The sequence below is a fragment of the Callithrix jacchus genome, chromosome 9 (assembly GCF_049354715.1).
Source record: "Callithrix jacchus isolate 240 chromosome 9, calJac240_pri, whole genome shotgun sequence".
NCBI classification, from domain to species: domain Eukaryota; kingdom Metazoa; phylum Chordata; class Mammalia; order Primates; family Cebidae; genus Callithrix; species Callithrix jacchus.
In genome coordinates, this window is record NC_133510.1 from 74,585,104 (window position 1) to 74,598,210 (window position 13,107).

The 13,107-nt window shown below is 41.0% G+C and overlaps 1 protein-coding gene across 1 annotated transcript in view; it reads left to right on the forward strand.

The window, feature by feature from the left end:
• Nucleotides 1-13,107, forward strand: part of TPH2 (tryptophan hydroxylase 2) — a 97,908-nt gene that overhangs the window by 35,951 nt on the left and 48,850 nt on the right. The window contains exon 7 of the mRNA XM_078336880.1: nucleotides 3,969-4,104. Within this exon, the coding sequence (XP_078193006.1) occupies nucleotides 3,969-4,104 (136 nt within the window). The remainder of the gene's footprint in view (nucleotides 1-3,968; nucleotides 4,105-13,107) is intronic.

The following is a 13,107-nucleotide window of genomic DNA, read 5'->3' on the forward strand; positions in this document are numbered from 1 at the left end:
TTTCAAAACAAACAAACAAACAAACAAACAAAAACTGTTCTTACTTATGGGGTGTACAAAAACAGGCAGTGAGCTGGATTTGGCCTGCAGGTGATAGTTTGCTGATCCCTCTTTTATACTCTCAAGTCTGAACAGTTCAGCCTCAATCTGAGGCCCTGACCCAGGTTTCCAAGTAAGTTTCCTGATGCAACTGCCCTGTACAAACCCTCTGACCTTGCTGTGGACTCTCTTTGTCTTTGCTAGAAAGAGATAAAGAGAGAAAACTCTCTCTCTAGAAAGAGAGTAAACTCTGTTCTTTTCTAGAAAATTTCATCTCTTCTCCACCTACTCAAATTCTACTTATTCTTCAGGACTCAGAGCAAGTCCTGCCTCCTCCATGAATCTCGATCATAGCAGCCACCATGACCTCTCCCACTCTTTCATTCTGTGTTATGTGTGAACATCATCTACTATATTTGTTACTGAGGAAAAGAGATTGAGAACTACTGATCAGTATCACTTAATTAGCACCTAATTACCTCATGCCTTATGTTGTTGCTTCACTAGACTGTATTCTCCCATCATTTCCTCTTGGTTTCCCACAGAGCTAAATTAATATTACCTCTTTACTAAAAGCTCCTTATATGGGGATAGCTTTTTACTGTGCTGTTTCCCAAACCCTGATAGTTAGAATGTCATCTCATAGTTATTGCCGTATTTTTTTTGAGATAGAGTTTCACTCTTGTTGCCCAGGCTAGAGTGCAATGGTGTGATCTCAGCTCACTGCAGCCTCCACCTCCCAGGTTCAAGCAATTCTCCTGCTTCAGCCTCCCAAGTAGCTGGGATTACAGGCATGCATCACCACACCAGGCTAATTTTTGTATTTTTAGTAGAGGCAGGGGGTTTCTTTATGTTGGCCAGGCTGGTCTCAAACTCCTGACTTCAGGTGATCCACCTGCCTTGGCCTCCAAAAGTGCTGGGATTACAGATGTGAGCCACTGTGGCTGGCCCCAGATTAATATTCTTATGAGAGGCAGTATGGTATAGGGGCTTAGAGCATAGATCCTAGATGTAGAATATCAGGACTTTAATACCCACTCTGTCACTTCCTAACTAGGTGACCTTAGAAGAGTCACCTTAACCTTTCTGTATCTCTGTTTCCTCCTCTCTCAAGGGGGATAGTAATTTCATCTACCTCACAAGGTGGTTGGGAGGAGAAATTAATTGATATACCTTAAAGGCCTAATGTGCCTAAAACATATTAAGCATAGCAGAGTCTTAGCTATTTCTTTCATTACTGTTTTCCACAACCCTTGGTGAACTGGATATATGGCCTAGTTTGTGTCACTCCCTGGCATGTAGCCAGTATGATGTAAGTGTAGGTGTTCCTATATCATTACATTGACTCACTTTTAAAATACCTAATTTATTTAAAACAGAAACTTTTAAAGCAATGATATCTTCAAATTCAAAGTTCTTGATGTCATGGTTTCATATTTTTTCTAATTCACATAAAAATAAGATACATAACTATTAAAATAAAAAAAGTTCCTCTGTGTACTGTTACATATGCCCCATGTGTGGGATATACTGGCTTAATTGATGTAATATGGAAGAAGAAGAAAATACACTTATCTTTTTGATATTCACCAGGGAATAATCCATAGTGAAAGCTTTTGCAATGAACATAATGCTGTTTGAATTACGGGTCTGAGGAGGCCTGAGAATAGGTTATTTCCATGCAGGTACCAGAAATCCCAGGATGGGCTTGTTTTATAAGCTTGGTTGGTTCTTGCCTCTTAAGATCATTTTCAACCATTCTATCATAGTCGCCTAATGAGTTGACGTTTTCAGAATGGGAACCTTTACAATGCTGGCATCAAGGATAAGAATAGCCCTCCAGGACATTATGCTAAGTGAAATAAGCCAGACACAGAAAGAAAAATGCCGCATTATCTCACTTATATGTGGAATATGGAAAAGTTAAATACACAGTGGTTACAAGGGGCAGGAGGTGGGGTAAGTGGGGAGATATTGGTCAAAAAGTACAAAGTTGCAGGTAGGTAGGATGAATGAGTCTAGATATCTTTTTCATTCATTATTATTTCTTAGAGTCTTGCTCTGTTGCCCAGGCTGGAGTGCAGTGGTGCAATCTCAGCTCACTGAAACCTCCACCTCCTAGGCTATAGCAATTCTCATGCCTCACCTGTAGTCCCCGAGTAGCTGGGACTACAGGTGAATGCCACCATACTGGCTAATTTTTCTATTTTTAGTAGAGATGAAGTTTTGCCATGTTTCCCAGGTTGGTCTCCAACTCCTGGCCTCAAACCATCCACCCAGGTTGGCCTTCTAAAGTGCTGTGATTAGAGGTGTGAGCCACAGTGCCCAGTAATCTAGGGATTTAATGCACAGCATGAAGACTATAGTTAATAATCCCATATTACATAAGGGAAATTTGCTACAAGAGTAAATTTTATGTGCTCTTACCACACACACACACACACACACACACACACACAACTATATGAGAAGACAGATGTGTTAATGAACTTGAATGTAGTAATCATTTAACTATTACAGTAAGTCCTCACTTAACGTCATCGAGAGGTTCTTGAAAACTGTGACTTAAAGTGAAACAATGTATAACAAAACCAATTTTTCCCCTCATCAGCATTATGACAATACAATGTTGAAGAAAATGATGTTTCTTCAACAGGTTTCTTCAACCTGCTTTATGTCCTTTCACTTAAAGTCGCAATTTCCGAGAACCTACTGACAATGTTGAGGACTTACTGTATGTGTGTATCAAAACATCAAGTTATACATTTTAAATATATACATTTATATTAAAAAATAGAACTGCTGTTGTGAGAAGAGAACAGAACATAAAACAGCCACTTAAAAGTACAGTCATGTGCTACATATAGACTTTTCAGTTAACAATGGACCACATGCATAGCGGTGATCTTATGAGATTGTAATACCATATTTTCACCATACCTTTTCTATGTTTAGATATATTTAGAGACACAGATACTTACTAATGGGTTATAATTGCCTACAGTATTTAGTACAGTAATGTATTGTACAAATTTGTAGCCCAGGAGTAGTCTGTATTATCTAGGTTTGTGTAAGTACACTCTGAGATTTACACAACAGCAAAATCACCTAACAATGCATTTCCCAGAATATTTTCTCATTATTAAGCAATGCGCGACTCTATATGACATTTGGATAAAATGTGCATTCCAAAAAAAAAAAAAGAGAGAATATTCCTTCTGTTGTAAGTTTTCTGGGCCTTCTTGAGAAGAAAACATTAGGTAGCCCTTAGACTGAGAACACCGATGACTCACAACCTAGTTGAATTAGTGGTATGGGGCAGTTTTATAGACTTTATTGTGTTCTTACTTTGTTTCCTCTTACCATAAACCAATAGAGCATGTAGGGCTTTGGTGTACCTCTTCAAATCATGGTCATTGATATAATATCACAGAAATAACAATATGGAATGAAGGAGTTAGCAGGTATTGGCAATAGGAAGCCACAGTGTGAACTGATTTGAAGATGCTAGTGAAGGGTGCCTTATCTGTGTGTCACTGAACACATGCACACAGAAGAGATCCCTCAGTATGTCTCTTAGAAAGATACTAGGTAATGCGTCCTAAGTGTCACTTTAGATTGTAATAGATTTATCTGAGATTTCTTATGCTAATTGGGCTTCTGAATTTAAATATCTGAATACTTTTTTCACCCTTTTTTTCACTTTATTGAATGTCTTATTCCCCTGGAAACCATTTTGAGAGGGATTTTAGTCATCAGAAGCACCAAACATGATAGCTGTTAACAGTATCCATCATTCCGTTGTCAAGAGGTTTATGATCTTGATGACTTTGTTTCTGGATCTTCCTTATAAATAGTAGAAGTTCCTGCTTGGGCCCTCAAGTCTTGCTGGGTTAATATTGAGTTGGCTCTTTCTGTTGCCTTTTTAGAAAGGTCTGGCTTCACCGTGAGGCCGGTGGCTGGATACCTGAGCCCACGAGACTTTCTGGCGGGACTGGCCTACAGAGTGTTCCACTGTACCCAGTACATCCGGCATGGCTCAGATCCCCTTTATACTCCGGAACCGTGAGTACCTACATTAAAGCCCCGCCTGGACAGAGACCACCACACCATAAAGTGGTCAATGATCACTTTTCTTGAAAATGACTTAGGCCCTGTTGTACTTCCAAACTAATTTCTTTGAGCCAATGAGAGTCACATCATTCACCTACAGAAAAAAGGGCTAATTGAAGGATTAGACTCCTCAGCTGGGTCCACTGGGGCCCCTGTTATTCCAGCTCTGGCTGTTATTCCAGCTCTGGCTGGTTGCTCTAGCTTTATCCTGACACTGAGCCATCTGCTTGGCCAGATCTCCATTTCTGATGAGGAAGAGAAGGCACAGAAGTGTAAAGTAGACGTCAACACATGGTCAGAACATGTGTGCCTCTCTCGTCAGGAGGCCTCTTTCATGTGAAGGAGGCTCATGTGCACACACCATAGCAACTCATTAGTAATCCTCTCTCATCTTTTTCATCACCTCCAAACTCCAAACTCTGTGCTTTGCTCTCCCTGCCATTTCAGTTTCTTAAACATTCCTCTAATCCTGCCCATCACCTCCAGGTATATATGAAGTTTGTCATTCTTCTCTGGTTCTGTCAGTTTTCCTTTGGGGCTTTTATTCATTCTCTCCTGGACAATGGGTAAGCTAGGAGTGGGAGAGAGAAGCTAAGAGGTGATGCTACTGCTCTGTCATGGGTAGGAAGTAGGAGTAAGCTGGGAACTCCCGCATGTTAATCATCTGGCCTAATCACACATGGGACTGTACAGTCTATGAGTGTGAAATGACCTTATCGTATTTCTTTGAGTTCTTTAAAGAATGTAACGAGCGTTTACTGGGAGACAACTACTTGCTTGGATTATCTGGGAATGAGGCAGCATTCCTGCCCTTCCAGGTGAATGGTGAAGATAATGGTTAGCATATAGACAGATAGACAGGGAATATGGTGTCAGGTGTAAGTGCTACCATGAAGTGCTAATAAGTGCTGTGAAGACAAATAGATCGTGGGGAGGAGATGGAGAATCCTGAGCGCTGCTTTTTTGGATTGGGTCAGGACAACTTCTTGGTAGGCAACGTTTGAGCAAAGACGTGAATGTGGATATGATGGGATGAAGAATTCCAGGTCAAGAGGACAGCAGAAGCAAAGACCCTGAGGCTGGGAGCTGTGGGGTTTTTTTACCTTCTTGGGCTCCATTAAAATGTGTGCCTTGCTTTAATCTTACCCCACTGTTCTTCAGGTCACTCAGCGTATGCTTACAATGCTGTTTTACTTGAATGCACTTGTGGTTAATGGGTTGCCATGTTCTTCACTGGGGAGCAGAGAAGCTTTTGAGGTTCAGGCAGTTAAGTAGCTGATGGTAGTGGAAGTGAGTAAGGATAAGTCAAGTCTCTGAAGCACCCCTCCCCTTCCTAGGCTGGCATAAAGCTTACTGTCCAGGTAGGTCCCTGTAGGGTCAGTATATTTTTTTAAAGCTTTTTCAGCTTCCCTGAAAGTGTTTTCAGGATAAACAAAGGTTACTTATAGGACTCCAGACATTTGGTAAAGAAGTGCTTCTTTCAGTGGAGTGAGTGCTCAAAGGAGCACTGTCAGAGTCAGAAAGGCAATCTCTAAATCTAGCCCAGAGGGTTTACAAATGGCTCTGTTTACAAATAGAAGGCACTTTGTTAGTTCCCTTTGAATAACTGGCCCTCCTGAGACCTGTGATAGCGTGCCAATAGGTATGCAGAGAGAGAGAGGCAAAGAAATGAGATTTTAGCTACAGAGGATAATGTGTTAACATTTTTACCAAAGTACTTTCGGTCAATTCATTCAGCAAACATTTATGTGGAATGCTAGCAGGGCAGTGCAGTGGATTCAGAGATAAATAAAATACAGCAGCCGTTTTTTTTTTTTTTTAAAGCAGCTCACATTCTGGCAGTGGAGATAGAAACATAAATAATTAGGAAATAGTGTGGTTAGAGTTATAATCAGTGTGTGTAAAAAGTGCTGGAGAGCACAAAGAAAGGCACAGTACCTAAAGCCTTTTCAGAAATGTATAACCTGAGTGAGAGCTTGGAAGGATGAGCAGAAATTTCATTTTTGGACAAGGCTGGGTGGGGAGGGAAGGGGAAGCTTTCCGAGTCAGGGAAAACAGCAAGTGAAAAGTTGTGGAGACACGCAAGAGGCACACATGAGCAAGGCTTGTTAGAACAGAATAGCCAGGGTACAGTTTATGTATTAGGGATGAAATGTATCTTCAGGCCATGTATTAAATGACCATTTATCAAACTAGGACATTTGGACTTAATTCTGTAGGCAACAGGGAACTATCCAAGGTTCTTAGGAATAATTGGGTAAGCGTATTGGAGAAAAATGACTGCGGTTGAGGGCTAAGAAATTGTTGAGAATGAGCAACATGGAAAACCATCTGGGGAACTACATTCTATGAAGGAATATAGTTCATAAGGTGTGGAGCTAGAAGAGGTCAGCAGCATAGTACAAGAGGGCATCTATTTGATGCCCTCTTAACACCACGGAGATGGAAGTAACAATGTTTGGTGACTACAGTAGGGGTGAGACGATGAGAAGGCCCCTAAGGTAAGGCTAAGGGTTTTGTTTGGGAAGCTGAGTGGGAAGTCCTTTCTATTAATGACCGACAATATTGGAGGAGGATCAGGCTGGGAGGGAAGAGGAAAGAAAAGAGGGAGGGACGAGGAGAATTTGGGTTTGGCGTATAATGTCTTTGAGGTGCCCATGGCTGGAACCTCTAGATGGAGAAGTTTCTGGTAGTTACAAATAAAGATTGTAAGTTCAGAAGTGAATGTAAAGCATCCATAATAGATTTGAGTAGTTATTTCTTTTTCTTTTTTTTTCTGAGGCAGAGTCTTGCCCCATCACCCAGGCTGGAATGCAATGGTGGGATCTCAGCTCATTGCAACCTCTACCTCCTAGGTTCAAGCAATTCTCCTGCTCAGCCTCCTGAGTAGCTGGGATTACAGGTGTGCACCACCACACCCAGCTGAGTTTTTAAATTTTTAGTAGATATGGGGTTTCACTATGATGGCCAGGTTGGTCTCAAACTACTGACCTCAGGTGATTCATCCGCCTCAGCCTCCCAAAGTGCTGGGATTACAGCCCATTCATTTGCTTTTTAAAATTATTACTTTACGAATAGGTAATACATATGCATAGTTTCAAATTTAAAGTGTACTAAAAGGTATACTGTGAACAGTGAGTTTCTTTCTATCCTCTGTCCCTTTGATACCCGGTTCATCCTCTCCAGAGGCCACCACTGCCACTAGTTTCCATTGTATCCTTCCAGAAATATACTGTGCAGACAAAATGCTCTGTAAAGATCTTTTTAATCCTTGTATATTGCAAAGTCCTAAGTCCCTTCTCAGCCACATAGTTTGAATCTATAGGTACTATACTGGGAGGGCTGTTTCCTGCCCAAGCACTTTCACAGGCATTGTCTTTGTAATGAAATCCCATTTACTCAATTGAAAACCAACTAGAGGGCATATTCTCCAATTTGTGAAGTTCAACTTGGCTACTGTGTTTGGTGCTTGTACTGTGCTTCCAAATAACTGCCTTCAGTTGCTGAACTGTTGTAGTGGAGGCAGCGCTAATGAGACAAAGGTGAGCCCTGAAGACCCAGGTAGAAATGAGCATGAAGCAACAAAAAAGACATTATCTGAAAAGAGAATTTTATTTTCACTTTCAGTCTGGATAGAATGTATTTTGCCATCATAGCTTTCAACATATGTTAGATTTTAAACATATCTTCGACTTCTTTTTACATTGTACAATTTTAAAGACTCTGGCTTCTCTAAACCTGGTACACTAGAATCTCAAACCTCACCATTACACAATAGATTTCTGTAACAAACCTGCATGTGGACCCCCTGATTCTATAAAAAGAAAAAAATAGTGATGGCAGATTGGACTGGTTCCCTGGGGAAAGTTTTCTGGCCTGGAGGACAATAAAGGAACCCCTGGCGAATTAGTGACTCCTGGTTTTCCTGATGGGAGGAGTTGCTTTTCTATGCATTAATGCCTGGATTGAAAGTTCACTGATCTGCTAGAAGAAGAAAGGTACTCTTGCTTTATCTGCCTTTGACCAGTGCCTGAGGCAATGAATCTGCATTTCAGTATTGCCTGGCTCCATGCTTTGATCAGTTGTGATTGCAGTGTTCTCTCTAATCGGGTAATGAAGTTTGCAAACGATTTCCTTAAAAAAAAAAAAATCAATTGGGCCAAATCCAAGGTTATTTCAGTAATACCTTCCCTCTCTCGCACTGAAATGAGAGGGAACGATGCAGAGTTCTAAGTTATGTGGCATGTGAGCATCACCTGGCATGTGTACAGCGGCAGAACGAAGAACTGAGAAGTTCTAAATCTCCCTGATCTTTTTGTCTCTCTGGGAAGTCCATTGTGCGCTCTCTCGTGCTATGCCCTCCTGCCACCTCACCTTCTTTTAGAACAGGGTTACTTGCAGATCCTAGGCAGAGAGGGTGCAATGTATGAGGAAAGCAGTCCTCTTTCATCCCTGGGTCATGTGAATAAGGAATGGAGAGTCAGGCAGAGAAAGAGAAAAAGATAGACAGAGAGAGATGGAGGGAGAGAGAGAGATAGCACAAACCCTGGCAACTAGCAGAGTGTGGCCCCTTTAAGGTTCATGGTCTGATGCCTCAGTGGTCTGTTTAAAAGGCAAAGTGGGGGCCCAGTCTGCTAGGTGGGAAAGATAACTCACAGTTCTAATCTCTGGCCACCAGCTTGGGCAATATGGGCGTGGTACTCTGTTTCTAATGCCAAGGCAGCACCCTTTGCTGTGTTGTTCCGGTTCCACACGTCTCTTCTTTTCTGCCGGTGTCAATTTTCAACTCAAAGAGCAAACTCTCACCGTTGAGAAATAATTCAGGACACCAGTGACTAATGTTGCAACTTTTATTGCCATAATAGAATGAAATACATTTGCATTAAGAACATCTTTTTTTGTGGCTGTTGACCAGTTTAGAGGCAATTAATGTTATTTTTAAATATAACTGTTAAAAGGCTTTGCAGTCAGGTGATTTTTCTTATAATTACCATTGTTTAATGTTATAAGAAAAATAAAAGTGAATTATTTCTGACACTATTTTTCATCTGATTCTAAGTAAAGTAAATGAATTTATGCTTAACTTTTGCTTATTAGGAAAGCTTGGCTGCTCCTCTCCTGATTGAACAGTTGCCTCTCACTGGGTCCATAATGAGAGGAAAAATATGAATTTTTTCATTCCCAACTTTTCCTCCTTGTTCCCACCCGAGAGGTTCTGGGACTTAGGCCCTGGCTATTGTTGGTGTTTTTAATATCAGGCCTTGCTGGAGTCATCTCAGCACGGTCTTACTGCAGAGTGGGGAGGATAAACCAGAGCTTTATGGAGTTTAACCTCCATGCCCAGGAGCTGTGTTTAGCTTAAACTTGTTCTTTCCCATAGGACATGTGAACTTGGTGCCAAGCTTCCTGCTCATCCAACTGGCTTCCTCCATAGCACTATTACTACTCTTGCAGCTCAGGATAGTGGAGCAGCATTATTATTACCAGTGATTCTCAGAAAGTGGCATATTCCCAGAAAGCCAGTCCCATCTGGCCTCCCTTTCCTTGTTTGTAACTGGCGCACATACCCTTAGTTTGGTAGCCTCTGGTTTGGTGTATAGTGAGGGCCAGTTAAGATGTTAGAGGCATCCAAGACCTGAAAATACTTTAATTCCTTCCATCCTCCAGCATAGATAATCTCAACAGCAACCACAACAGCAGTAGCAACAATACTTTTCTCTATGAATAGCACACATGTCTACTACACATCAGCTGGATACAGGTTTACTGTTAGTAGCACCAGACACTATTTCAAGTGTTATGTATGGATGAGCTCACCTAATACTACAATGCTTTGAGTTTTATTATTATTATTATTATTCTGAGTTTATAGATAAGGAAATGAAGCACAGAAAGGTTAAGTACATTGCCCAAGGTAACACAGCTGGTATGTACCTAAGTCAGGGTTTGAACTTCAGAGTAATGCCAGCACCTCTGATATTTTGTTAATCAGTAACACTAAATAGAAAGACTCAAAATTTGTATGCTGAAGTTGAATGGCATTTTTTTGTAGTTGTTGTTTTCTAATGGCACATTTTGTAGAAGTCATTTGAAAGGGATACTTTTTTTTATTTGGTGACCTTGATTTGCCAGAACCCTAAAGACTTTGTGGCTATTATGTAGTTTAGTGCTGTGCTGCCCCATCCAGTCCTTGGCCCAACTTTCAGGCTCCCTAGAGGCCCACCCTCTCCTTTCATCTTCACAAGGTCACAGTTGGTCTGCCCCATTTATCAAGAGGAGAAATCTTCTATCTCACTGGAAAAAAGAAGGCACAGCACCTCTCTACAGTGTGGTAACGCAGATAGGAGACTGCTGTATCCCCAGGCAGGAGGACCTAAGGACTGCTCACCCAGAAATGTTGGCCCCACTCTCAGCTCCCAGTGTGACTGTTAGCAAGCCATTTAACCTCCCTGTGTGAGTGCTGATGAAATAACACTTTGATCTTTGCAGAGAGAAAAGCTTTAGAAAAGTACCAAATAAGTCCACCTTTAATTGGCACCACTTAAATTCATGTGGAGGGCTAATGTGCCTCATAAAATTCCAGTGCGTCCTTAGTTACAAGGCTGCGTTCCAGGACTCCCAAGTTTTCAATCATAATATTGTGTCTAGTTTTGTGAAGTGCCTAAAAGCAAAAATAACCTCTGAGACTTCTTACAGAGCCTTTTGTCTCAAGAGCTGAAGCATTCTAACAATATACATTCTATTTTTAAAAATCTTATACATTATTTAAAATGTACAGTTTGAAACCAAAATTATGTCTAAGTGTCTGCTGGAGCCCTGTTTTTCTTCTTTTAGGCTGTTTTCTATAGTGATTTGGGATACAGCTTCAATGCGTTAGCTACCCTTCTTCTTTTTTTTTTTTTCCTATTCAAAGCAGGATTCCTTCTGTCACTCTCCCTTAGCCCTGCACCCAGCTCTGTCTTCTCTGTGTGGAGCCCATAGTCCAAAATTAGCACTCATAAGCACCAGACTCAAATAAAAATTTATATTCCTTCAACACTCTATAGTTAGGGAGAAGTTCATTATGTATTTTCAGGTGTGGAAGACTGAGATGACCAGGGAGAAATTTTTCCAGGAATATTTGCATTTTTAAATTGCAAGTTCAGAAGAAGAAATCCAAAATGATTGAATTTTATGCAAGAAAGAGGTAATTGCTGTTCATACCTCTTTACTACCGTGTAGAGAATTATGTCTTTGGACAAGCACGGAAGCCACCACAGGAGAAAAGCAAAGAGGGAGCGGAGAGTTCCCACAAACGTTCTGTTTGTCTGGCATTATCCCACTCAACTCTATTAGGTGGACAGGATTGTCACCATTTTACAGATGGTAATTCCAAGGTTCAAAGAAGTCAGGCAATTTCCCTAAGGTTACACAACTAGAAAATAGCAAAACCAAGTTCTGGTCCAAAGCCTTTATGTGACACTGGAAATTAGAAAAACCATACTTGAGTTTCACTTGGATTCACTTCTATTTGGAGCAACAGAGCCACATCATCACCTGCTCTATTCAGTTGAGTTCAAAAAGCAGTTATGGAGCATATCTTATGTGCTAGGCTTTTCTAAGCACTGCAGACCCAAATAGGAACACGGCCTAGCCTCTGTCCTGGAGAAACTTACTTATTCTTAAGTGATAAATTACCTTCTCAAAGGGCAAAACGTATTCAAGTATGGTAGGCTTAGGTATAAATACAATTTAATGTAATAAGTAATAATACCTAACTTACGGGAACTAAGATTTTCAATGCATTCTCTTAGTACATCATTTAATAATGTAAGAGATAGCCTGGTGCGGTGACTCACGCCTGTAATCCCAGCACTTTGGGAGGCCAAGATGGGTGGATCACCTGAGGTCAGGAATTTAAGATCAGCCTGGCCAACATGGCAAGACCCTCTCTCTAGTAAAAATACAAAAAAATTAGCTCTGTATGATGGCAGGGAGCCTGTAATCCCAGCTATTCAGGAGGCCGAGGCAGAAGAATCACTTGAACCCAGGAAGTGGAGGTTGCAGTGAGCTGAGATCATACCAGTGCACTCCAGCCTGGGTGATAAGAGCAAAACTTCATCTCAAAAAAAAAAAAAAAAAGAGACAAGGAATCTTACAATCTCCATTTTACAGATGAGAAAACTCTATGTCTGTACTGTCCTATATCGTAAGATGTGGTTATCTACATTTATTAATTAAAATTAAATGACTACACCTTTAGTTCTTCAGCAGCTCTAGCCACATTTCAAGTGTTCAGTAGACACCTGTGTCAAGTGGCTATTATATTGGATGGTGCAGATGTAGACCATTTTCATTATTGCACACAGTCCCATTGGACAGTGCTGCTGTAGGTAATTTGCCTACATAAGAATATGAGAGATGAACTTAGGTCTGACGCTAGGGTATATGCTTTTGACTGTTATTGTTATATTGCTTTCATAATTATGCTGAACTTGGAGAGGTGGAGAGAAAGTTAAATATCTCTTATATCTTTAAGAAATAAGAAATACCTCAGAAATGGTGGGTGTATTAGGCCATACTTGCATTGCTATAAAAAATACCTGAGAGTGGGTAATTTATAAAGAAAAGAGGTCTAATTGGCTCATGGTTCTGCAGGCTGCACAGGGAGTATAGTGGTATCTTTTTCTGGGGAGACCTCAGGAAGCTTTCAAACATGGAGGAAGGCACAGAGGGAACAGGCAGGCCACATGGTGAAAGTAGGAACGAGAGAGAGAGAATTGGAGGGGGTGTGCCACACTTCTAAAAGACCAGATCTCGGGAGAGCTCACTCACTATCCCAAAGACAGCACCAAGAGCTTGGTGCTAAATCATTAATGAGAAATTCATCCCTGCAATCCAGTCACCTTCTACCAGGCCCCACCTTCAACATTGGGGATTACATTTCAACATGAAATTTGGATGGGTACAAATATC